Genomic DNA, 25,746 nt, shown 5'->3' with positions numbered 1-25,746 from the left:
CTCTCTCTCTCTCTCTCAAATACTGGGGATTGAACCCACAGAGCTACATCCTCAGCCCTTTTTTATTTTTATTTTGAGACAGGGTCTCCTAAATGTTGCCCTGGCTGAGCTCACATCTGTGAGCCTCCTGCCTCAGCCTCCCAGAGTGCTGGAATTTAGGTGTAGGCCACCACACCAGGCTGCACATGAACCTTAATTGGCTCAGTGGGTATTAACTACAGATCAGATATCTGGCCTAGTAAGCGTTGTTTTCAGGATTTTGTTGTCTTGCGGACTATAATGTTATTTGAAAGGTTACGAAGTATTTCTGTAAGAATTGGCTGCACCTTTTGTCTTCACTCATGGTCACTGTGGTGGGGGTGTCATCTGCCCTTCCCAGAGAGCGTGGCTACTAAGAGGAAGGCAGAAAGGGAGGAGTGTTCATGAGAACAATAAGGAGGTGGTATTTTAGGTGTGCCTGATTTATTTTTTTTACTAATTTTGAAAGGTAATGTTCCCTTGGGATGATTATTGGAGCCCACAAATTTAAAAAGACTGCTAGACAGATCAGCAGTTTCTGGTTAAGTATAAACTCAAAGATTGGCTTTCACAGAATTCTAAAACATTAAAAGTTCTCCCTCCCTCCCTCCCCTCTTTCTTCCTCCCTCCTTCCTTTCCTTCTGGCAGTGCTCGAAATCGAACCCAGAGCCTTAAGCAAGCCAGGCAGGTTCTCTAGCACAGAGTTGCACCCCAGCCCTAAGCATTGAATTCTGATCTGTGACTGATACATAATGTTAAGTTGCAGAATCCATCAGCTTTTTAAAAAGAGAAGAAGATCTGAAAGGAATTCTTTCTCCACTTCTGTGAACTTTTTTTTTTGGTACCAGGGATTGACTGAACATTTTATAGAAGAATATTTAGTACAAGTATGTGTTTCTGTTCTCAGACTTAAAATGAAGAGCAAGAGAAAGGGAGGTAGGCTTCTCAGGAGAAACTCAATATTCAGTGTATTTTGGAGTTTTGTTGATTTGAAAGAGCTTTCTCTTTGATTCATTACCGTCTGAAAGGCTTTAGCTGACCTTTAGAGTTGCACTTTCCAAGAAGTTAATAGCGTTCAATACATGTCTGAACAACAGTTTATTTTTCTGAGTGCAGTGTAAGGGCTAATTCCTTTTAAACAGCCAATCATATGTTCAAGCATGCTGTTGGGAGTTGGAGAAAGAAACACCCAACAATAATTCTAACAAAAAATAATCCTCTATTGTAAGAATTTTAAACCTGGACATTTGAAAGACCTGCTGTAGCTCAGAGCACACAAGGGAGATCTAGATCTTTAATAGTTTGCCCTTGGCCTGTAATCCAGCACTCAGGAGGCTGAAGCAGGAGGATCACTGTGAGTTCAAGGTTAGCCTGGGCTGCACAACAAGACCCTGTCTCAAAAAAAAAAAAAAATAAGTAAAATTTGCCCTGGTCAGTATTGTTCAGCACATCCCCTCACCCGAAATTAATAAAATACATTTGTAAAATATTGCTTTGATATAAAATTCCTGAAATACGTGTTCAGATAGAACCAAAATAGTAGCTAGGCATGGTGCCGCATGCCTGTAATCCCAGAACCCAGGAGGCTGAGGCAGGAGGATCACCATGCATTTGAGGCCAGCCTAGGCAACATAATGAATTCAAGGCCAGCCTGAACTACATAACGATACCCTGTCTCAAAAATTTTTTGGGGGGGGGGTACCAGGGATCAAACTCAGGTGCTTGCGCTTGCGCTTGCACAGCAGGTGGCGAAACCACTGAGCTAAATCCTCGGCACCTCAAAAAAATTTTTAAAAAAAGGAAAAAGAACCAAAGTATTACCCACCCCGCCACCCTGCACACTCACTTTTGAGGTGTTGAGGGTTGAATCCAGAGCCTTATACATGCTAGGTCTGTGCTCTGGTCCTGAGGCACACCCCAGCCCAGTTTTATTATATGCAGAGACGGGGGCTTTCTAAATTGCCCAGGCCAGACAAAGTTGGAGGCCTTCTGCCCTGGCTTCCTCAGTAGCTGTGATTCCAGGTTAATGCTACCACATGTGCTTGCCTTCCCCTAAAATTTGTATACTTTAGCTGTGTGTGGTGGCACACAGCTGTAATCCCAGCACTCAGGAGGCTGAGGCAGGAGGATCCCTGAGCTCAAGGCCAACTTGGGCTACATAACGAGACCCTGTCTCAAAAAACAACAACAACAAAAAATAGCTTTGCACAACTAATTTTGTGACAGCATTGGTTTTGGTAAATAAAAAAGTAAAGCAAGCAGGAGATTATATTCCTTCTTTGTCCCAAAAATCTGATGGCTAAGAATATAGAAATCAGAATTTTGAGGGGCCAAGCGGTTGTGTTAAACATTTACCTAAAATTGCTGTTTTTAAGTTTACTTTGAAGGTGCTGTCTGCCAGTGTGATTGGCCTGTTGTGTGACACTTTGTTTTTCTGATGACTGTAAGTTGTTGCTCAGGGGCCGCCTCCTGGACCCGCAGGAGGTCATGTGATGCTTGGGTACACATCCGACAGCCTTCAAAACAGCAAAATCAACAGTCATCCTGACCAGTTCACATCATCCCATGTATCTAGTCATTTTGGTGTATGGTTGACTGGTTTTTATTCATCCATTGTAAAATTTAATTTTTTTTCTCAGTACAGGAAATCAAACTAGGGACCTTCCGCTGGCCAGGCAGGCTCAGTGCCTCTGAGCTACATCCCTGGCTCTGCAAAATTTAAGCTTTGTACTGCCTTCAGATTTCAGTTTGTTTTTCACACTTAGGCCACACCTTGATCTGCACTCAGAGAGCACTGGGGACACACAGTGACGCATTGCCCAAGACCCCAGCCCCCTGGCTCAGATGCCCTGAGAGGCGGGTCCTGGACAGCTCTGGGCTCTTCTCTTAAACGGGGTCTCAGGCTGTGCCACTTCCTTTTCCATGAAGTCTGTGGGCGCATTGAAGAGGAAGACTGTTAAGTTCAGTACCCCAAACGGAAAGGGAAAACTCTTTTTTAAAAAATAAAAAGTTAAAAAAAAAAAGTGGGTGTGGTGGCGCACGCCTGTAATCCCAGCCCTCCTGAGGCTGAGGCAGAGGGGGTCACAAGTTTGAGGCCAGCAGGCTCAACTTAGTGACTTAGTGAGACACTTTCTCAAAAAGAGTTGGGGCAAGGAGAGAGAGAGAGAGAGAAAAGGAAGGCAAGGAAGGAAGGAAAGAAGGAAGGAAAAAGAAGAAAGAAAAGAAATTTTTCTAATTGCTCAAGGCACTGGTTAAATGATGGGAACCAGACAAGAAATGGCCGATGATTCTGAGTTGTTTTCTTTCTTAGATTTGTTTTTCAGCTGAAAGACCCCAAAGGACCTTTCAATTCTTGTTTTGATTGTGTTATTGAGGAAACATAGGCTGTCAGAGGGAGGCTTATTGGGACACGACAGCCTCATATACACGGTGCTGGCTCCCTCTGGCACAGCTGCGTTCCACACATGTCAGAGCTCGTCCAGAGGCTGCAGGCTATGCAGAGCCCGGGCCCTTCAGCACCTGCTCAGCGGCACGGCCAGCTGCAGCCTGTGTGCGCTGCCCTGGGTCTCGGGAGAAGATGGACTGTGGGTGTCAGGGATGAATCCTCACTGCACAGCCTGTGACATGTGCAGTGTTGTAGGCTCTGTCCACGGCTGCAGGCCTTTGGCCAGGAGCCCTCTTCTTCCCACTGTGGAGGGAGTGGCATCTGCTCTGAGAAGCGCTGCACCTGTGTTGCACACCTGTCCACAGCTGGGCAGCTCAAACTTGGCCGCCTCAGGTGTCCTCATGTCCCACAGGCTTGCTGCAGCCTGTCCTGAGCACATCCAGGCACCAGCCAGGGTGACGCTGCTTAAAACCTAGATTTTGTTTTCTCTGTTTAAGAAATTCTTGTTTTTTCAAAGCAGAGCCATATATGCCATCAAGAAGTGTGATAAGCTTGATATTCATAAATATTGATCTTAGTGCTCAGCAGGAGAAACTCACAGGCCGGAAGACTTGGTGTTGCTATGGGTCTCCCATATCCATTTGGACCGGTTTTTTTGGTTTTTGGTTTTTTTTGGTACCAGGGATCGAAGTCGGGTCCTTGTGCTTGCGTAGCAGGCTGTGAAACCACTGAACTAAATCCCCGGCCCCTGCACCGGTTTTTTTTTCTGGTCCTGTGGATCAGACCCAGCACCTCCCTCAGGCTGGGGAAGCACTCTCCCACTGAGCTGCACACCCAGCCACTCCAGATTTTATTACTGATAGAGAAATACTTGATTACGTGATTTTTAGTGTTTTAATTATGAACAGAATCAGTAATAATGGTTTTGTTGGGCCAGGGATTTAGCTCAGTGGTTCCACCACCTGCCTTGTAAGTACAGTCCCAAGTTCGATCCCTGGTACCAAAAAATAAAAAAATAAAAATAACAGTTTTTTGAAGAAAGTGGACTCTAGAGGTTAGGTATGTTTACACAGTAATGTCAGCCCAGTGTGTTTCCTGATTACTGGTTTATAATTCTTCCTGCTGGCTTTGTGCAGTAATAATCATCTCTAGTGAAGCAGTTTGTCCCTGAAGTCTGATGGGAAATACCCTCCCTTGAACCAGGGTACACTCGGGATGCTGTCCTGAAACAACAGCTTAATGGAAACATTCTCTTAAAATAATCATAAGTCCTTTGAATTATGTATGCCTTAACCCAAATTTTGAAAGTTTTAAGCTATCATCTCATTTTCCTTCATTATAAATATCTTCAATTATAAAAATACAAGCTGGGCATGGTGGTGCACCCTGTAATCCCAGCACTTGGGAGGCTGAGGCAGGAGGATCGCTGTGAGTTTGAGGCCAGCCTGGGCTACATAGTGAGACCCTGTCTCAAAAAAAAAAAAAGAGATAAAAATACATGCTAATTTGAAGCTTTTACAACTCTTCTGGTTACTTTGATGGTCTGTTATTAACGAAAACACTTGAATTGGCATGTTGTATCCATCACACTTCTCACCTGCTTCCCTGAGTTGTACAGTTGAGAACACAGATTGACGATCACATAGTAAGAGCCAGAAAGTCTCCAGAATTCCAGGTGCCTTGTCTCTTTACAGAATGGAGGTTTAATGATGGAAAACAGAGTCCTTGACCAGTGCTGTCTACAGGAACAGTTCCATGGCTGGGCAGCTCATTTCAGCCGGCGTGGCCACCTCTGGGAAGGAGGCACCCAGGGCCAGGCCCTGCCTGGCTCAGGAGGGCATGCAGCTTAACCACACTTGGGCACTGGGAGTTGTGCGCCTTGGGGCCTGGGCAGTCACAGGCAGCTGTGGTCTAAGTGTGGGGAGACGAGTGAGGGCTCCCCCCGGACACTGCTTTTCCTCCTGCCTGGACCTCTGAAACTTCAGTGTGCGAGGGCCTGGGCGTGGTCATCTGGGTCGGGACTGATCGCCCCTTTGTTTTTTGGTACCAGGGATCAAACTCGAGTCCTTGCGCCTTCGCCTTCGAGGCAGGCAGAGGAGCCACTGAGCTAAATTCCCAGCCCTGATTACCGCTTTGTTGTTACTTCCTAGGATGCTCGGAAAGCATGTGCGGATGCAACTCTCTCACAGGTAAATGCAGGCGCCCTGTGTCACCACCCACCGGGGCTCTGCAGTGAGCTGTGCCCTGCCTGTCTCCGACCAAAAACTGGGGGGCCTGGGATGCTGCTTTCAGAATTCGTTCTGGTGATGGCCAGAGGAGTAGTGGGTTTTATTGCTTAGAGGAAAACAGCTCTCTAGCTTTAAAGAATTACTGCTTGTTACAGAATTAGTAGTTGTACTCTCAGTGACAGAATCTGCCTCTGAATTTTTTTAATGTCCAGTTTGGCAGTTCGTAAAAAGTTAACCATAGAATTACTGTACGACCCAGTACTTCGTGCCAGGTATGCCCAGAAGTATTGCAAACTGGTTTTCACACAAGCACGTGGACAGGACACCTTCCGAGGCCCACATCAGGGCTTCGGTCTGCTCGGCAGATGGGAGTGATGCCGCGCCTGGGGCCCCACCCTGTGGATGCTCTGCTTCAGCGCAGGTGGACACGAGCACTGTGGTCACAGTGTCACCACGCGGCCCTGGCTCTTGTGGGTGTGGGGTGAGACATGGTGAACAAGGGATGGTGTAGGCGCAGCGAACTTTTCCATTTCATAGTTTTGGGCCTTGGGTTGTTAAAACGCTAAAAACAAAACTTCTTAGGGTTTCCTGAGGACTGCTGGGCACCACATTCACTTCAGCACTGTTCATAGTGGCTGGGAAGTGGAGCCTTTGTGGGCTGTGGGCTGTGCATGCGGTGGGGTACCACTCAGCTGTGAAAAGGGGTGCAGCAGTGACCCAGGCACACGTGTACCTCGCAAGCCAGGCACAAAGGGTCGTGAGCTCTGTGGCTCTACTTAGAGAAGACGTCCACAGCAGGAAGCTCCGTTAAGACAGAGGGGCAGTGAGAGGGGCAGTGAGAGAGGCAGTGAGAGAGGAATGGGAGTCGCTACGTAGTGCATGTGGGGATCTGGCTTGATGGAAGTGTCGGGAAGCGCACTGTGGCTCCTCGTCCCCAGTGCGGCTGAACTGCACACTTCACACAGTTGCTGTATGTTGTGGGAAACGAGACCTGAGACCCAGCAGGAGGAAGGAGTGAAGACAGAGGCCAGGGCCATATGGGCTGACACTGCATGGGAGCGAGTGAGGGGAGGAGGCGCCACCCCGGACCCGGCTGGTCTGGAGGAGTGGGAGAGGTGCAGGTCCACTTGCTGCTCCACAGACATTAATCTGCTGGAACTCTTTATTTTTAAGATCACAAACAGCATCGACCCAGTGGGAAGGATCCAGATGCGCACCAGGAGGACGCTGAGGGGGCACCTGGCCAAGATCTATGCCATGCACTGGGGCACAGACTCCAGGTATGCGCCTCGTGTGGATTGCCTTGTCTCCTGGGCCGGGATGCCAGGTGGCCCGGGGGTAGCGATCAAGGGAGTGCTGCCTGCCCTCGGATTCGCTCCCCTGGCTGGCTGTGTGTCCTTGCTCCACCACAGAGTCTGCTCACGCCGGCTCTGGCTTTGTTCTTAGCTCTGCTGCACACTGCTCACGTGACCTCAGGGATATTCGCTCTGTGCCCTTGGCTGCTCTGTGGTGCCCAGGAGCCTGGAGCCGGCCCAGGGCGAGTCAGGCAGTGGTGCAAAGGCCCAAGCTCGTGTCTTCTCAGCCTTCCCAGCAGGTCTGTGGGGTACCGTGTGGATGGGGGCACTGTCCTCACCTCCCTGCCGGGGCCATAGGAGAGCCCTCCATTCCTGGCTTGTGGTCCCCACTTTGTGTTCTGCCCTCTGCTCAGACTCTGTCCTTCCCTGGGCTTGTGTTGTCCCCTGCCTCTGGCACCCCTCTCCTGGTCCATGCCTGACTGGGTGGGCCCTTAGTGTGCCACCTGCTCCCAAGCAGTCTGTTTGGCTCTGCCCCTCTTTCGGAAGATGCTGGAAGGCCTGTCCCTTTTGCTTTTTCCACCCAAATAATTAAATAAAACGTCACTTGACTCATGTAACTATAACATGCTCTTTCAACCTAATAGGAGTCTTGATAGGCCTCTTTGGAGTAGTGCTTTTTCATGTTGAATTGCCAGAATGGAATTTTCTGCTTGGCTTTTTCTTTGTTCGTGGAATTGTCTGTGTTAGAGTGTAAACAGCTGGAGAACAAAAGCTTCTATCTTTAGTTTGTTCCATACAGGCCCCCATACAATTGGCGCGCAGATGAGCATGGTGCGCTAGGGCTGTGGTGGATGGAGGTGCTGTCTCAGCATCCGTGTGGATGCCAACTCTGCGGAATTCCAAAAGCAGATTGATTCGACTTGATTTAAATATTTTTTTGCAGTAGGACTTGATCAGGGCCTCTTACTTGTAGGCAGGCACTCTGCCGTGGAGCTGCATCCCAGCCTGGAGTACATTCTGAGTGCTTCCACTGCGGAGAGTGGTAAGCCTGTGAGGTGGTAGCTGTTAGTCCCTAGTTATTCTTGGATGTAAACAGAGCCTCACAGATGCATGCCGTGGTCCATTGGGATAAGGCAACCTGGGGAGGGTGGTGCGGCCCTGGAATCCCTGAACTTGGGAGGCTGAGACAGCAGGGTCACGAGTTTGATGTCAGCGTGTGACCTTGCTGTGTGGCAAGTTCAAGGCCTACCCAGGCTACACAATGAGGTACTGTCTCAAAAACACAGTTAAATAGTAAACTGAAATAAATGAAAATTAAAAGCGTTAGCCATGTGTGGTGGTGCACACTTGTACCTGAGCTGCGCAGGAAGCTGAGGCAGCAGGATGGCAAGCCGAGGCAACAGCTAGACTTGTCTCAAAGTTAAAGGAAGTTGGGGATGTGATCAGGTGCTTGTTTAATGCCCTGACAAATTAGTGAGTAATTAAATAAGTGTAATTAGCAGAAAAAAGCATAAGACCAGGGAAGGAAAATGTGCTTACTAACCCATTCATCTTGGGGTTGTTATCAAGAGGAGATGGTAAACAGGATGTGACTTTTGCTTGTGAGAACAGTGCAAAGTTGTGCAGCATGTGCACAGCGGCCTGGGCCCAGGGACCCAGGAGCTCAGAGCAGGGTGTGGCCAGAGCCATGGGAGGAGGCCTTGTGTCCCTCTGGGCAGAGGTGGACCCGTTGTGCCTTGCCAAAGCAAGGCTGCAGATCAGCAGGACTAGTCTGCCCTGTGGGAGCCCCTGAGCAGGGGGAGCAGCGGGGAGGCCCCAGGAGCCTGGTGAGGTCATGTTGCTGTCCTCTCCTTCCTGCTTAGGGTCCTAGGTACCGTACGTGGCTTTTTTTATATACTGGGGATGAAACTCAGGACCTTGTGCTTTCAAGGCAGGCATGGCGCCACTGAGCTAAATCCCTGGCCCTGTACATGGCATTTTTGTTGTTATTCTGGTTTTTTGTTGTTGTTTTTGCGGTGCTGGGGATTGAACCCAGGGCCTTCACACCAAGAGCTATATCCCCAGCCTCTTACTTACTTTTAAATTTGGAACTGGTGGTAGCACATGTCTGTAATCCCAGCATTGGGCCAGGGATTTACTCAGTGGTTCCGGTGCCTGCCTCGAAAGCGCAAGGTCCTGAGGTTGAGCCCCAATACCAAGAAAAAAAAATGGACTCTTGTAATCCCAGCATTTAAGAGACTGAGTCAGGAGGATTGCCATGAGTTCAAGGCCAGCCTGGACTATACATTGAGACCCTGTCTCAAAAAAGAAAAGCAAAAAAAAATTTTTTTTATTTTTGAGACAGGGTCTTCGAACTTGCCTAGGCTGGGCTTGAATTTGAAGTCCTTCTGCCTCACCTTCCCAGAGTGCTGGAATTACTGCTGTGCACTGCCATACCCGACTGTACTGTTGCTCTTTCAGCCAGACAAGTGTGTTTCATAATGCATGACCACAAGATGAACCAGGATATAGCGCCGACAGGACCTTGGCTGTGCAGAGCCTTTCTCGTCAGTCATGTTTTGGGATAGACCAGGGGCGGCCTCTAAAGTCCAGAATCGCTGCTTGGGGTTTTGTTTTTTTGCTGTGTGTTTTCCTGAAGTCCTCATCTTCATGCCTGCTGCCTTTGTAGACAGAGGTTATTACACAAGAAGACTGTATAGGGTGGTGTGTAGCTTGGTGGCAGAGTGTGTTCCTGCCGTGTTGGGGCTTTGGGTTTGATCCCAGCACCACAGAAATCAGAGCTCCTTTTTCCTGACTCCAGCCTAATTCTTTTTTTTTTTTTCTGCTACTGGGGATCAAACTCAGGACCTTGAGTGCTTATGAGGCCGGCGCTGTGCCGCTGAGCTAAATCCCCAGCCCCAGCCTAATTCTTGAGTGAGTTACATTGTTGTGTGGCTCGGGCCACTCACCATCTGTGGCAGTGGGGACAGTGTTTGTGGACGTGTTTGGAGTGTGCCTATTACAGATCTGTGTATGCTTTCAGTGAGCTCCGAGGTACTCACTCAGCCCCCTAGGTGAATGTTAGTCTTCTCCCCTTTCAAAGTCTCCCAAAGTCCCCTCCGGGCAGGAGACCCCCTCTCTGGATGTGGTGTAGGGTGTGAGGTACCTGGGATGGGTGTCCCATTGCAGGCAGGGAGAGGTTTGGGGAGTGCGAGCTGCCTCAACCCAGCCGTCACTGGCCTGGGATTAGAGGTTTGTCTGCTCACCTTCCAGGGATCAGCACCCGGCTTACGGCTGCCCTGACCCCGAGAGTCAGCACTTATTAAGCTCTCTGCCCTGGGACCACTGAAGGTGACCTGGCCCACAGATGAGCTCTGAGCCGCAGAAGGCCGCTGCCTTCTGGGGAAAGGGCTGGTGGTGTGGAAAACTGAATTTGGATGCAGAGGAGTGGCGTTAAGCATGGCATTGGAGGAGGGGGCGTCTCGGCCTTCACCCGTAATCCCAGCGCCCTGGGAGGCTGAGACAGGAAGATGGCAAGCCTGGTAACTTAGCAATTTAGCAAGACCCTGTCTCAAAATAGTGAACTAAACGCGGCAAAGTGCGCAGGCCCTGGGTTCAGTCCCCAGTACCGCTGAAAGTTTGGCACTGGAGTGCTGGGGCCAGCTCGGGGTTGGAGAGGAGCTTTGTAGGCAGAAGGCCCTAGATTCGACTCCCAGCACCAAAACACATAAAACTGCATCTGAAGAGTAAGGAGGCGGGAGCTTGGATTTAGTTAGATCTGATCAATTTTGTAATAAAGCACTGAGTTTTAAGTCCTTGCCAAATGCATTGACTCCTGGTATCAAAACAGTTCTGATTAAAAGTGTCAGAAGTGATCAAAATTGTGTTTTACTCAGCTTTTTGTTTTTTGTGTTTTATCCATTAAGTTTATTGATACATTTTAGGTATACACTATGATAATATTCATCATTGGGAATTTGTACCTTTACATGGTATATCTTGGTTCTTATTTTACTCAAGCTTTTCATGAGCTTCAAGGAGCAAAGTATGCTTCCAGATGAAATGGTGAAACCTGTGTGCTTTAAGATTGTGAAGATGGGGCTGGGGGTTACAGGCGCGTCACTGCTCATCTGCTGTGCTGACAGCACCTCACCTCCCATCAGCCCCTCATTCCGAGCTGTGGCCGCCACAGGGTGTCCATGCCACCTGCTCCCTCAGCCTGCTGTCCTGGTGACTGCCGGGCAGCTTGTCCACACACAGACCTGGACTTACTGCAGCTGTACGGAGCAGGACCCAGTCCTGACAGTTCACAGTGGCACTGGTGTCAGTCGTCTCTCCGTCAGAGGTGCCCAGTGCACCTCCTACTGGCAGACGCCTGTGCTCCCCTCTGGCGAGAGAGAGCTGTGTACCTGACAGGGCAGAGCCTGGGGGTTGATAGTAACCTGTGGCCATGTGTCCTCTGGGCTTGCACAGTTGGTCTAATGTTCAGGTTCTTTTTCTCCCTGCAACTATGTGTGCGTTGTCTCAAGCAGCTGTCACACTTAGGCTGTGCTTCCCGCTGGGTTTCTTGGTGAGGTTTCTGTGGCCCGAGGGACTGATGATTGCTCTCGTCTGTCTTTCAGGCTCCTGGTCAGCGCCTCACAGGATGGGAAACTCATCATCTGGGACAGCTACACCACAAACAAGGTGAGCTGTATGGGCCCTCCCCAAACTCCAGGACGGGTGTGGTTTCCAGAGAGCTGGGGGTGGAAAGGCCGAGCGCCCAGCTGATCTCTCCCATGGCCATGCCCACAATACTGTGCCTCCTGGGAGCCCAGTGCCTTCTGGGATATCTAGGAGCCCTGCCTCCCGCTCGGCTCAGTCTGGAAGAATGCAGAAATACATGCAGCTTTTCACTTAGTTACTACCACAGTTTGTTTACAAGAGATAATCTGAGAGGCATTATACTTTGAGTGTAAATTAAATTGTTTTTATAATTTAACCTTGCCAAGTGTGGTGGCACATGCCTATAATCCTAACATTTGGGAGGCCAATGCCAAAGGATCGCTGTGAGTTAAAGCCAGCCTGGACAACATAGTAAGACTGTCTCCAAAAACAAACAAAAAATTTAGCCTGGGACCTGGAATATAGCTCAGAGGTAGAATGCTTGCCTGGTATGCACAGGGCTTTGGGCTTGATCCCCAGTGCTTCAAGTGAAATAAATTAAATTTACCTGGACACAAAGGCACGTGCCTCTGTATTCACAGCTACTCGGGAGGCCAAGGCTCGAGAAGTGCTGGAGCCCTAGAGTTGGAAGTGGGGCTGTACAACTGTACAACGTAATTCAACCTTGTCTTGGAAGAAGGAAAAAAAAAAAGCCAGGGGCAAGGGCCACAGGGCTTGCCCAGCATGCACAGAGTCCAGGGTTCAGGCCCCAGCACTACCAAAGAGAAAGTTAATCCAGGCTTGTCTTGTACTGAAAAGTTCTGTCATCGGAGCACACAGATAGGGACATGGTCTCGTTGGGTTGTGTCTTACTGAACAATACTAGTGTGTATAAAAGGCTCCAGAAAGTCCAGCAAACCTAACTGCAGCACAGGCTGGTGTGTGCAGGACCGATGATGTCTAGCTTGCTACTTAAATAAAAATACTTTGTTTCTTTAGATGGGCTCATAGCCCTGTTGACAGGCTGTTACAGTGTTTGGTGTCTTCTGATTAGGAGGCTTATCAATCAGGAGGCATGCTGTTGAGTGCCTACCTAACGTGAGTTGCCACTTTAGTAAATGATTGATTACACTGATGATTCACACATATGACTGGTCACATATAAATTTTCCTTTCAGAAATTCTAATTTTGGCCCTCATTTTGCTCTGTCACCTCTGTAGTTGATGCTTATATTTTTGAGATAGGATCTTGCTGAGTTGCCCACACTTGTTGATTTGTGGTTTTTTGTGGTAATGGGGATCGAACTTAGGACCTTGAGCTTGCAAGGCAGGCGTCACACCACTGAGCTAAATCCCCAACCCATGCCCACATTTGTTTCTGACTTCACGATGTCTCCCGCTTCTGCATCAGATGGCGGGGACTACCAGCTTGTGCCGCTTTGCCTGGCTAGTGGTGAACATGTCGGCATGATGGTGTTGCTGGTCTGTCTGTTGTCAGGTCCACGCCATCCCCCTGCGCTCCTCCTGGGTCATGACCTGTGCTTACGCCCCCTCTGGGAACTACGTAGCCTGTGGTGGCCTGGACAACATCTGCTCCATTTACAATCTGAAGACTCGAGAAGGAAACGTGCGTGTGAGCCGTGAACTGGCGGGACACACAGGTACTGTGTTCTCATCAGGGACCTGCAGATGCTGCTGCCTGCGGGGGTTGAGTATTTGCTTTTGATATGCACCATTACTAATTATATCATCAGTTGAATAAGAGTTACAGGCATGGCTGTGCATGGTGGTACACATCTGTAAGCCAGGATTCTGGGAGGCTGAGTCAGGATAACCCCAAGTTTGAGTCCGGCCTGAAGACTCATTGAGACCATCGCAAGTAAGAAGGCTGGGATGTGTAAACGCGGCCCTCAGTGTGAAGCTCTGGATTCAGTCCCCAGAACTGGAAAGAAACTGAGCTGCCTGTTTTGCTCATTTCTGTTTTCACTGTTTCCTTTCCCTTCCCTCGTCATCCTCCTCTCTGCCTCCCTCAGTGCTCTCCCTGGCTTCTCACTCAGTGCCATTGTGTTCGGAGAGCAGTTCTGACCAGTGCTAACCGTGGTGTGTCAGGGCGGCAGTGATGTGTGCTCTCTGCTTGTCTGTGTATACCTGTGTTTATTAGAGCAAGATTGTTGGCGTGTTTTGAAGAAATTAGGCTTAGCCATTTGAATAAATTCACAAAGATGTCAGCAGCCGTTCGTGTTTATGCGTCCAAGGCTCTGCCTGCCTGGCTGCAGACGCGCGCTCCAGCGTCTGGTGAGGAGCCTCACCCTCAGGCACCCAGGTGAGCAGGGGCACTGTGCCTCTTCCTGCAGCTGACTCCGAAGTCAGGCGAGGAGAACTCATTCGGAAGGAGGGTGACGACGACGACATGTGATGATGGAGGTTTTTTTGAAACTTGCGAGTTGTTTTTCTGGACTTCTCCATGCAGCATTTCCATACTGGCTTGACTATGGGCGTCTGGCACGGGGCAAGCAGGGGAGGCGCGTTGGGTGTGCTGGGTGCGGTGCTGGGTGCGGTGCTGGTGGGGCTCCTCGCTCTCATCCATCGGAAAGTCTGGCTTCCCTTTTGTTTAAAGTGCTGAGGCTCCAGCACAGCACCTTGTGCACGCTAGGCAAGTGCTCTGCCACTGAGCTGTGCCCAGCCGTGATTTTGTCTTTTTTCTTTCGAGACGAGGTCTCACTATGTAGTTCAGGCTGGACTTGAACTCAGGCTTCCCGAGCACTGAGATTAGAGCCGAGCACCACCACAGATGGCTTATCTTTATTCTTGAACAACATTTTTCCTTGCTATGTAGAATATAGGGGTGGCTTTCGACCTTTTCTTTTCCCTTCAAGCACTTCTAAAGATTTATTTTTGGCTTTATCAGTCTGTCTGTGATGAGCCTAGCTGTGATATTCTTTGTATTCACTGTGCGTGTAAACTTGATGTCTCTTAAACCTAAGGAGTAGAGCGGTGTCTGTGTACCCTTTGGCCCTGCTCTTCTCACTCTAGCACTCAGGAGTCCTGTCCTGTGGTCTCTGCTCTCTGGGCCATGCAGCTAGGCCGCCCAGCACCCTTCTGTGCCAGGCAGATGAGGGAGGCGTGTCCCCCACGGGAGCACAGCCCCAGCCAGAGCTGACATTTGTGAGCCTTTGATGGTCTGCATGTGCGATACTCTGTTCTTCAGTTTTAGAACTTCTCTTCGCTTCTATTTAAAAGTGACTTTAGGCCGGGGACTCAGCTCAGTGGTTTCCCCGCCTGCTGCACGAGTGCAAGGACCTGAGTTCAATCCCCGGTACCAAAAAAAATAAATCAAAGTGGCTTTTAAGGGCTGGGGATTTAGCTCAGTGGCACCATGCCTGCCTGGCAAGCACAAGGTCCCGAGTTCGATCCCCGGTACAAAAAAGAAAAGTGGCTTTTATATTTCTCTTAGGATTTTCTTATTACTTATAACAAGCATATTTCATTTGTATCTTGAGCAGTTATAATAACTGCCTTTAAAATTCTTATCTACTGACAGGTGTGGTGGCACATGTCTGTAATCCTATTTGGGAGGCTGATTCCAAGTTTGAGGCCAGCCTGAGCAATTTCACAAGATCCTGTCTCAAGATTTAAAAAGGCCAGGGCCTGGGGCTACAGCTGAGTGGTAGGGTGTTCCTGGGTTCTGTCCCCAATAGGGCCTGAAAGAAATTGTCTCCTAATTGTACCACCTAATCTTCCTACTGGTGGTCTCTGGGGATTGTTATTCTTAAATTGGGTGACATTTTGCTGTTTCGTGGTACATGTAGCCACTTTGAATTGCACCCCAGGCATAAATATTGTCATAGAGACTAGATTTTGCTGTATCCCTCTGAGATAACCACATTTTGCTTGTTTGCTTTGGTTTTTGGTTTTTTTGGTACCTGGGTTTGAACTCGGGACCTTGTGCTTGCAAGGCAAGCGCCGGAACCACAGAGCTACATCCCCAGCCCCAACATTTTGCTTGTTCTGTCTGCCGGGAGACTGTGTTTCCTTTGTCAGCAGCAGTGGAAATCTCCTGTCCTCTCAGCAGGGTCTGGGGTCTGTGTCCTGTCCCTGGCTTCCAAGCCAGGTGTCTGGGCAGCTGTGTCCCTGGACTCGGGCCCTCTCTGGCATCTGCTTTGGCTTCTCTCAGCAGCGCTCCCTGCAGGCCATGGAGCCCCAAGTGATTGTCAGGAGTGGGTCCTTGGTGGAGCACAGGTGTGGATGGACGAGCAGACCCGATACTGCAGAGGGGCAACCCGGGCTGTGGACCTGAGGGCCGACCTCAGAACCCTCACAGTGGGCGGCAGTTACAGGAGGAGAGTGCCCTGTGGGACAACCGACCAGGGGGATCGGTGCCTGGGGCAGAGTGCTTACCATGCTTATTTTAAATATGTTACAGATAGAATAAATTTCCCAGGTTCTTTTTTGGTGAAAATAATTATGAAGGCATTAGATTATATTTGAAAAACTATTAATTGCCTAAAATCTCATTTTTGATGAAGCCACATGGCCCAGTCATCCAGACTGGAGCTAGTAGAGAGTAATCAACCCCTGTCCTTGAAGGTTGCTGCCCTCTGAGACCCTGGTGTGGACGTGGGGGCCAGCTCTCTCAGAGCCTTCTGTCCAGGGCTCCTTCTGATGCCCACTGACAGCGTGGCAACTAAAGCTTTGTTTTCTGAACACAAGGTTTCTTTCTCCAGTAAGAAGCTGGAGGGTTTTCATATTCATGGTTGCAGAGCGAATTTCTTTCTGACAGGCACCAGTAAACTTGGATAAAGAAGGGAAGAGGCTGTCTCCCATCAAATCTGTCCAGAAGTCACGCCTGGGCTGTTATTTTTGTCGCCTTTGTCTCAGCAGCCCCATCCCCGCTGGTTGGAGGCAGGCCTGCTGCTTCCCTCAGCTGCCCCAGCCCTCTGTCCCCTGCCGAGCGCCTGGAGAACGTGCCCCCTTTTCAGGGCTGGCCACTCAGCCTGCCAGAGCCCGCTACTGCCTGGAACATGTTCCACACCCACCCGCCAGGCGTTTAAGCCTGCTGGACCCCAGGCCACCTGGCAGCACGACGGCACCAGGCAGCTGAGGCCACAGCATTCGTGGCTGAACACAGGGTTCCTAGAAAGTCTGCTCACACGCTTCTCTGGCCCCGTTCTTCTTGTAAGCTTTTATAATTTGCTCCCTTTTTCAGCATTGAGTCTCCTTCTGCCTAATAAAAAGACATTCTTTGGCATTTCCCCACTTTCAGATCTTGGGTTGTTTCCCTTATCCCTTCTCTTTTCCTTTTGACTGATGGAAACAAGAGCCTACACTTTCCTCCAGGTCCAGGGTGATGGTTCTCCCCTTCCTGGGACAGAAACTGCTGCAGATTCTGGTGTTATTCCTGGGGCCAGGTCCTTTGCCACTGGACTTCAAGGCTGGGGCCCCCTTGGCCATCCCAGTTCTGAGTCTCCTGGGTCCTTTCTCAGGTGGTCTCATCCTTGGCTTGTGCTCTCTGATACAGGCTGGGAGCAAAGGCTGTCAATGCGTATTCATTGGAGTAGTTTGGGAGAAGTTTTTTTTGAGAGAGAGTCTCACTATGTAGTTCAGGCTGGCCTCGAACTCATGGTGACCTTCCTGCCTCAGCCTGCTGATTGCTGGGATTACAGGCATGCACCACTATGGTTCTCTTGTGTTTTTTACTTAAAATCCCATCTAGAACTCTAGTCTTGGTTGTTTGTTTGTTTGTTTTGTTTGTCTCTTGCTGTGTCGCTCGCCCGTACTGGCCTGACTCACCATACTGCCTCCTGAGTGTGAAGATCGTAGGCGCACGCTGGCCCGCTCACTACAGTACTGTCTTCAAGCTGTAGATAACCACACTCTCGGTGCCCCAATCTGTCTGTGGTTGGGCGTTCTAGCGGTTTCCAGTTTGCTGCTCTTTGCCCGTGGCGCTGTGGCCCTGAGTCCGTCTGCAGGGGACCCATTTTCTAGATGGCCCTGAGGCCTCAGTTGGTATGGCCACCTTCCCTGGAGTGCGTCCCTGTGCCAGTGGCTTCCAGGGCACTCAGGCCCTGGCTCCTGGTGCGTGGAGGGTGAGGCCAGGATCAGGCTGCAGCCTTGGTCCAGCCTCCCATATGTCCATACATGGAGACACAAAAGGTGCACACACGGGGAGTTGTTCATGCTTTGAGCTCCTCTCGGCGAGAGTGCCTCATGTACGGAGCCAGCTCTGCCCCTCCCAGCAGTTCTGGGACATGAGGCCTCAAGAGCAGAGACTGGGACTCACGGCCCTGGGAGCGGCCATGCTGGAGACTTCCGGGCATCTGTGACTTCAGCCCCCCTGGAAGTGGGGTGCTTGACAATACCCGCGTCCCTCTGGTTTGGTTCCTTGCTGAGCAGCTCATATTGGCTGAGTTACAAAGTTTGTTTCTGCCATTGCTCCCTAGGAGGAAAAAAATATGTAAAACATGCAGTATCTGCATGGTGTGTTCTTCTCCCTGCATATTAAAGCCCAGATGAGCTTGGCCCTGTCCTGGCTTACTTGCAAGGAACACCTGCCCAGAGTGCTGGCTCTGACTGTGTGTAGTCACACCAGGGACACTGAGGTGGCCTCCAGCAAGGGCCACTCATCCCTGCGCAGCTGCTCTCATGCCCGGGTTCCTGCCAGGTATTGGTGGTTCCTCCTGCTCTGCCAAGGGCTGTGGTGCCCAGGTCTGGAGTCAGAACCTGAGGGTCGGGTCCCCGTCTTATTCCTGACTTGGAGAAGAGCCGCTGCGTGGTTCTGCTGCAGCAGGCCAACAGCTGCGCGGCCGGGGTGAGGTGGGGCAGCAGGGGGCCACAGCTCATTTTCCTACCTTCTGTGCGCAGGCGTCATGGGGGGGCACTATCTGTGGGGACCCTGGGGGTGAAAGAAGTAACTCGTGCTGGGAGCCAACAGGGCACTTCGGGGGAGGCATGGATGTCAGACCAGGCGGGGACACAGGATGAGCAGGGGCTTGCGGTACTGGGGATTCGAGGTGCAGCTACACCCCAGCCCATTCACTCATTCATTCTTTTTTTTGTGTGGTACCAGGGATCGAACTCGGGTCCTTGCACTTGCCCAGCAGGTGACGAAACCACTGAGCTAAATCCCCGGCCCTTCATTCTTTCATTTATTTTGAGACAGCGTCTTGCTGAATTGTCCAGGCTGGCCTTGAACTGGCGACCCTCCATCTCAGCTTCCCAAAGAGCTGAGTTTGCCTGGGGTTGTAGGTGTGCACCCCTGGGCCCAGCTCTGTCTAGGCACAAGGCATTCAGCAACTGTGCTTCGTGTACTTTGTTTTTCTTTTTACCTACTCACAATGTCCCACAACTGGACAGGCTTGGAGCGGGGAGCATTTCAGTGAACACCCAGGCTAGACGAGAATCTTCTCAGAATTGCCAGGGATGCTTTGACCCTCTGGGGTCAGGTTGTGGCCAGCCTGGCACCAGCCCTGGGCATTGCTAGGTTTGATGACCCTGAACCCTGTTCTCTATAAATTCCAGGGCTGGGATGAGTGCGCTGACTCCATAAGAGCAAAGCCATGGATGACAGCTTTATTAATGCAAAATCATAATACACGGAGATGTAAAATTGATGTTTTGCTTTTCCTATCCCTAAAGCTGTGGAGGACGGAGCGTCTGCCCTGTGTGCACCACTTGACAGCCCACCTGCCTTGCCTCCTTCCTGAGGGTGGGCAGGGGCACACGCAAAGCTGTACCCTGGTTCCCTGGCGTCACTGTCATGCAGCTATTCCACTGTCTTTTCCTGTCCCCACTGTTAGTCTTTCTGTAGCCTGCAAGCCCTCCCTACCCTGACCTCTTGACTTGGGGCCTCTGCTCCCGCCTCTGGCTGGGTCATTGAACACCCTGGGGGATGTGAGTGCCCGCCCTCCATCCCTGCTGCCACCTGCCCTCCTGCTTGCTGTGCTACTCTTTGAGTTCCTGCCGTTCTCTTCCCACTGAGCATGAACTCCAGCGCAGTAAGGCTGTATTTCAGCCTGGAGCTTCTCTTGTTGAGTAAGTGAGCAAGGGAGCACATGAGGGCTGAGCGGGGAGGGACTCTCTGGCTTCAGGTGAACGCTCAGGGTATTTGGTGGGTGCTGTTCTTCTGGCACACTGGTGCGTCCATGCTTTTGTGCACACAGGCCAAGCAGAGGGTCGTGGTCAGAGCATCCTGGCCTGGACCTGGATCCCCAGCCACGCTCACCCCACCCCACCCCACCCCATACTGTTCGTGGCTCCTTGGCTCATTCTCACTGGGCTCTGTTCTCGCCAGGCTACCTGTCCTGCTGCCGATTCCTAGACGACAATCAGATCGTCACCAGCTCTGGAGACACCACGTGGTGAGTGTTGACCTTCGAGGACCTGCCTTTGTTCTCACCTGGGGGAGGTCTGCACGCGGAGGAGGCGTGGCTCTGGGCATCCTTAGACCATTTTCATCTGAACTGGCCTTGAGATTTAAAATACCAAGTAGCCACGTGTGAATTCCTGGTACTGCTTGCAGATTTACAAAGTTTAAGAATTATTGTATTGGGCTGAGAATTATGATATTACAGTCCTGCATGCAGTGCCTCCTTTTCTTTGTTTTCCCTTGGTGTATTTTACCCACCATCTCTCTGTGAGCGTGAGCACAGTGTAAATAGCAGGTGTTGCAGTGAAGTGAGCTGTGCCAGACCCAACCTGGGCATTTTTACCTAACTGGTAGGTGGAGGCCCACTTACGCTCTAGAATGTCTTCAAGTGCACAGAACTGAAATGACCCAGTGGTGATTTTAGGAGTGTTGTTTAGACTTAGCTGTCCCCAAGGTCTCTTCTGTCTTCGTAGGCCTGACTAGGTGGCCAGGGACTCCGAGGCTGGCAGGGCTGTGGCACACAGGTGACATGGTCCATGGCAGTCTGAGAGCTGGGAGTCTCTGAGACACAGTGTGAGGGTGTGCAGGCTGTCAGCTCCCAGGATTTGCTTTGCCAGGCCAGCACTTCTCCTGTGGGGCCGATATGAGTGCTGCTGTCTGAGGGGTGCAGCAGAGAAGCTCTGTGCAGGTGCTGTTGGTGTTTCACCTTTCGGCACCATCAGGCAGGAATGCATGGGTGCCCTGTGCAGCTGTCCACCTGCCTCTGCTCCAGTGTGTACGGGGCCTCGGGGGTGTTTGCCTGGTGTGGTTCCCTTGATGCCCAGAGGGCCCACATGGGTGGGCGAGAGCGCTCTTCCTTCTCAGCCTTCACCAGGGCTTCCTGCTGCCTGCTGTGGGGGTCTTTCCACCCCTGTAAGCCTAGGTGTGGGACCGGCCCTGAATTTCTCTGCATAGAGATGGCCCCCATTTGCTGGTGCAAGCCTGCAGAGACCACCGCCACTCTGAGCCCCAGCTTGCGTTCTCAGCTATAGCACTTATTCTCTTGCTTTGCTTCTCCTCTAAACAGAATTGCATTGCAGAATGTAACCTTCCCTTGCGTACCAGCATGGAGGTTTTCTGTAGCCCTGGATAGCTCGAAGGCTGGCACCTGGGCTGTGACGCTGACGCGTGCTTGTTCATTTGCCCTGCTCCAGTGCACTGTGGGACATCGAGACTGGCCAGCAGACAACCACGTTCACTGGACACACTGGGGATGTCATGAGCCTCTCTCTGGCTCCCGACACCAGGCTCTTTGTTTCCGGTGCTTGTGACGCCTCAGCCAAGCTCTGGGACGTTCGAGAGGGCATGTGCCGGCAGACCTTCACTGGCCACGAGTCCGACATCAACGCCATCTGCGTGAGTTTGGGCTGTTTTCCTGGGTTCTTTCTGCCCTTATAGATACAGCCAGTCACAGGTGGGGGGACAGAGCATCCTGTGGGAGACCTGGCTGGGCTGATCTGACCTAGAGCCAGGTGGTTCTGTGCTAGTTGTGTCTTGGGTGCTGAGGTGGCTTCTGGACACCAGGCCTGTGCCCCCAGATGGCCAGTGTCGGAATCCTGCACTCTCAGCGAGTCTCTGGTCAGGAGCAGTGTGGAGCCGTGGAGCCTGCCCCCTCTGGCCCCTCACCATGGCGGTGCTTAGCCTGTCGGGCTGTGTCTGGCAGCCAGTGGAGGCCCTTGCTCCTTCGTCCAGCAGTCATTCCAAGGGCTGGCAGCTGGGGAGGAGCACAGGCTCTTTGCGTTGGTCCACCAGACTAAGCCTGCCTGCCCTAGGGCTTTAGTTTAAAACCCAGAGCCCAGCCCTGCTTCTTTTCTGGCTTTGTCCCCAGCAGCCACGTTTCCATTTTTCTGACGGAGCATTTGCATCTTGTCTAGAGTCACATGTGGTCTTGTTCACCCTCTTTCCAGTTCTTTCCAAATGGCAATGCATTTGCTACCGGCTCAGATGACGCTACCTGCAGGCTCTTTGACCTCCGTGCAGACCAGGAGCTCATGACCTACTCCCACGACAACATCATATGCGGGATCACCTCTGTCTCCTTCTCCAAGAGCGGGCGCCTCCTCCTCGCTGGGTACGACGACTTCAACTGCAACGTGTGGGATGCCCTCAAAGCTGACAGGGCAGGTAGGTGCCTCTGCACACTCAGGGAGTTCTTCAGGGTGGACAGGATGCTCCTGACTGAAATACGGAAGTTTATGTCAGCCCGGCTGACACAGCTGGGAATGGCAGGGCAGGGGACAAGCTACGATGTGCAGATTCCGGCCCTCGGGATACTAACGCCAGAGCGGACAAGGAGCCCTTCCCTGTGAGGCAGGCAGGAGAGCCCTGGGCTCCATCTGGGAGGTTTGGAGGCCATGCTCCCTGGGGCTGCCAGGGCCACAGCTCTGCCACCCAGTGGGGCTTCTGCAGAGCAGCAGGCCTGTGGGGGTGAGGGCCTGAATTCCACTCAGCAGAGGCAGTTGTGCTATTGTCAGGTATTGAAACACATGCTGGACAGACGATGAGACGTTTTTTACAGTGCACTTGAATTTAAAGGATTTTTGACACTTCAGAAGCCTTGAGTGAATCTCAGTGTTTGCCAGGGTGAAAGAGGGGAGTGGGACTTGGGGTCCTGTGGGCCTTACAGTGCCCAGTTCTCTGCTAGGCACTGAATCATTGAGGGTGGTGACAGCCGACCCTGGACTCCACAGAGAGCCCTCCCGCCCCTGGGCTCAGCGAGGACACGGGCGCTGGAGGGTTTAGGAGGAAGTGGGGTTTGCTGCCTTGTGTCCTGTCCACCTCACGACTGTCAGGGTGTGGGCAGGAGGCCTGCCTGGCACTGGGGTCACTGTGTAAGAGCCCCTGTGGTCTCGGCAGCCACCACAACCCTGTGTGCTGGGTTTTACTGGGCTCTGGGCATCACAAATGAGTGAGAGACAGGCCCCATCCCCATGCTTGTGTGCTCTGCTGCTTTGAGATGGAGTCTTTGACTGTGGATTCTACTCTATTGTTTATTTGAACTTTATGAAATGTGTGGGTGTCAGCGTGAGCTGCTCTGGGTGTGTGTGTGTGTGTGTGTGTGTGCACACGTACGCACGCATGTATGTTCCTTGTCCTCCTCTTGAGTGTGTCTGTACTTCCTGCACGGGCATCCACGTGATCAGGGATCATTGCCCCCTTCACAAGACTGGCCGTGTGTAATTTCCACTTGCACGAAACTTCTCATTTCTTGTGGCCTTGCCCAGCTAGTGGCATATCTCTGGAACCAGGCTGAGGGCCTGGACCCTGCTGTATTGGAGATTCGCCATCCAGCTGCTGGGCCACCCGAGTGACTGCTGCCTTTGCTCCAGGTGTCTTGGCTGGACATGACAACCGCGTCAGCTGCCTGGGGGTGACTGACGATGGCATGGCTGTGGCAACAGGGTCCTGGGACAGCTTCCTCAAGATCTGGAACTAACATCAGCAGGTAACTGCGCCGCCTGATGCCCTCCCCAGCAGCTCTGCACCCCTGTGCATGGTCTCCAGGCTAACAGGTGTGGCACTGGTTTGGAACATGCGCAGTACAAGTGGTAGCCCCTTGGCTGTGCGTGCTGAGAGGCAGCTACCAGGTGGTGGCACTGTCTGGGCTGCGCTCTGGTTTCCAGGTGCCTCAGTGCATTGATCCACACTCTGTTTCCAGCAGCAGGTGGACGCTGCAGTGACTGGAAGACCGTTGCAACCTTGAAGCGCTACAGTGATAGCATACCTTATCCACCCTACTAACGTGGACACCCACACCCCTCAGAACTTCAAAGGGCAAGATCTTTTCTCCTTCACTTATTGCTGACACCAAGAGCACAATTCCCATTGAGAGAAGATCTCTGTGCTGTAAACTAAAACAAATTGTGCATTCCTTCCGGGGCCATTGTCTTTCTTTTCTTTTTTGTCTTGGATAAATTTTAAAAGGAAAAACTACAATAAAAATGTTAACCAGAAGGTAAACCTGAGTGTAATTGTGAGACAGACACGCCTCTCCACTAGCTCACCGAAGAGTAGACAGTGACCCTATTCTGTGGCATTCATGCAAAACAAGTTGAGGACTTTATCCTGTAATCATTTCTAAATTTCAAGCTGTGTTTGTTGCAGGATTTTGGAAGCATTCACATTTCCCTTTTTGAATATATTCCCTTCTGTCCCAACAGTGGAACAGAACCATTGCTGGGGCAGGTCTCTGACGTGACAGGGATGCGGTCTGGTCCCTGGTGTTTTTCTCTTGTCTTGTGTCGCAAATGACTGTTGCACACAAACACGGCGTAGTGGAAGAGAAAGGCCGAGCAGCAGAGTAGCCGAGCACGTTCCACGATGGTCGAGAACGTGGTCAGAGTCCTTCACCTGTGCCGGGCAGTGAGCTCAGCCCGCCCGCCCCACACCCAGTCCTGTTTCCTCTCGCCTTGGGTTCCTGTGAAGTTGGAGGGAGTCTAATGGCCCAACACTACCCTGCCCTCGCTGTCAGGAGCCTGCTCGAGAGGCCTGTCCTGTGCTCAGATAGTCAGTTGGTTATTTGTGTATGAAACAATGTACAAATCAATGTTTTGAAAATAATGATCTCACACTTTCTAAGTTAAATTTTAAAAATTTGATTGTTTGCCATATTGGGTGGGTTTACTCTTAGAATCGCATGCTGTAGAAATGCTCAAAAATGCATATAGGACTCAGTCCTTAGATGTTCTTTTTCTTTTAAGAAATAACCTCTTAAAGTTGTAACCGTGGCAGCTCTGTCCACTTCTGTTGCTACTCTGCACACATATCGGAAGCAGCAAGTGCTCTACACGCTTGAGTAGCGGGATGAGTCACAGTTTTCTTTACTTCTTTCAAAAAACAAAAAAACAGTCCTGTTGCGAGCTGTTGCTGTTGGATTCTGAGGGAGAGGCAGAGGAAGGAGGGAAGGTGTGCCCAACCTGCTGCCTGGCCCTGGCCCTGGCCCTGGCTGCCCAGGACAGCCTTCTGCACCAAGGGCAGACTTTGGCCCCGCCCACCCAGGACCTCCCTGCCTCAGCAGCGTCTGGGCCCCTCCTCCCGGTCCCGCATCCTCCTCGCAGCAGTAGTGGCTTCGCCATCCCGTCCCGCACATCCTATACCAACCGTGCTGTGACCGTGCAGTAGGCCTGGGTCTGGCAACAAGAACACAACAAATCCCCTTCTCTTCCCATCAGATGACTGTAGAGCTCTCTGCACCTTCACCCTTTTCACCTTTTGTATTTAATTTTAAAGTCAGTGTACTGCAAGGAGGCTGGATGCAAGATAGACCCTATATTCAACTGTACTGTTATTTAAGATGTAATAAAGCAGTTTGACATGAGGGACTCTGGTGTGGTCGTTACTTGAGGTCCATTTCAGTGTCTAGAGGTGGCTGTCTCCCCCTGCTGCCCCCGCCGTCATGGCATCTGGCTGTCACCAGCCTAGCATCAGGGAGGACCCGGCAGAGCCACCTGAGGAGGAGGGGTGAGGGGGATGCCACCCTCGGCCCTGGCCCCAGCCCCACCCCATGGCCTCCACCTCCTGACAGTCTCTGGGATGAGGCCCCCCAGAGTGAGGCAGATGCTCCAGCACCCCGGCCATGTGAATGCTTTCTAGGCTTACAGTTTTTGAAAACTTAAGTTTGTAATGTGACATAAAGCAATCTTCATGATGGGATCCTGGCACTTCCGTGAAGAATGACCCCTTATCCTTCCAGCAAAGCCGCAGCGGGAGGATACTCCTGCCCTGCTTGTCTGACACCTCCCGCTGGGGTCCCCAGGGGCTGCTTCAGGCTGCTGAGGGAGGAGCAGCTGGCAG

At 51.3% G+C, this 25,746-nt stretch overlaps 1 protein-coding gene across 5 annotated transcripts in view; it reads left to right on the top strand.

Annotated features, from left to right (window-relative positions):
- Nucleotides 1–25,270, top strand: part of Gnb1 (G protein subunit beta 1) — a 66,284-nt gene extending 41,014 nt beyond the window's left edge. For 4 of the 5 annotated variants that reach the window (XM_087214556.1, XM_021243374.2, XM_087214555.1 and 1 more), the window contains 9 exons: nucleotides 5,554–5,592; nucleotides 6,805–6,911; nucleotides 11,528–11,591; nucleotides 13,048–13,210; nucleotides 19,840–19,906; nucleotides 21,108–21,309; nucleotides 21,861–22,077; nucleotides 23,283–23,398; nucleotides 23,615–25,270. In XM_087214556.1, the coding sequence (XP_087070682.1) occupies nucleotides 5,554–5,592; nucleotides 6,805–6,911; nucleotides 11,528–11,591; nucleotides 13,048–13,210; nucleotides 19,840–19,906; nucleotides 21,108–21,309; nucleotides 21,861–22,077; nucleotides 23,283–23,389 (966 nt within the window). In that variant the 3' untranslated portion in view covers nucleotides 23,390–23,398; nucleotides 23,615–25,270. Of the gene's footprint in view, nucleotides 1–5,553; nucleotides 5,593–6,804; nucleotides 6,912–11,527; nucleotides 11,592–13,047; nucleotides 13,211–19,839; nucleotides 19,907–21,107; nucleotides 21,310–21,860; nucleotides 22,078–23,282; nucleotides 23,399–23,611 lie in introns of all 5 variants that reach the window. The other variant, XM_013065126.3, reaches the window with a different exon arrangement.
- The last annotated feature ends 476 nt before the right edge of the window (nucleotides 25,271–25,746 follow it).

The sequence above is a fragment of the Heterocephalus glaber genome, unplaced genomic scaffold (assembly GCF_053883595.1).
Source record: "Heterocephalus glaber isolate CG9 unplaced genomic scaffold, H.glaber_assembly_v1.0 deba00001447, whole genome shotgun sequence".
Classification (NCBI taxonomy): domain Eukaryota; kingdom Metazoa; phylum Chordata; class Mammalia; order Rodentia; family Bathyergidae; genus Heterocephalus; species Heterocephalus glaber.
The sequence above is the reverse complement of the archived record's forward strand: the minus strand, read 5'-3'. Positions and strand labels throughout refer to the sequence as shown.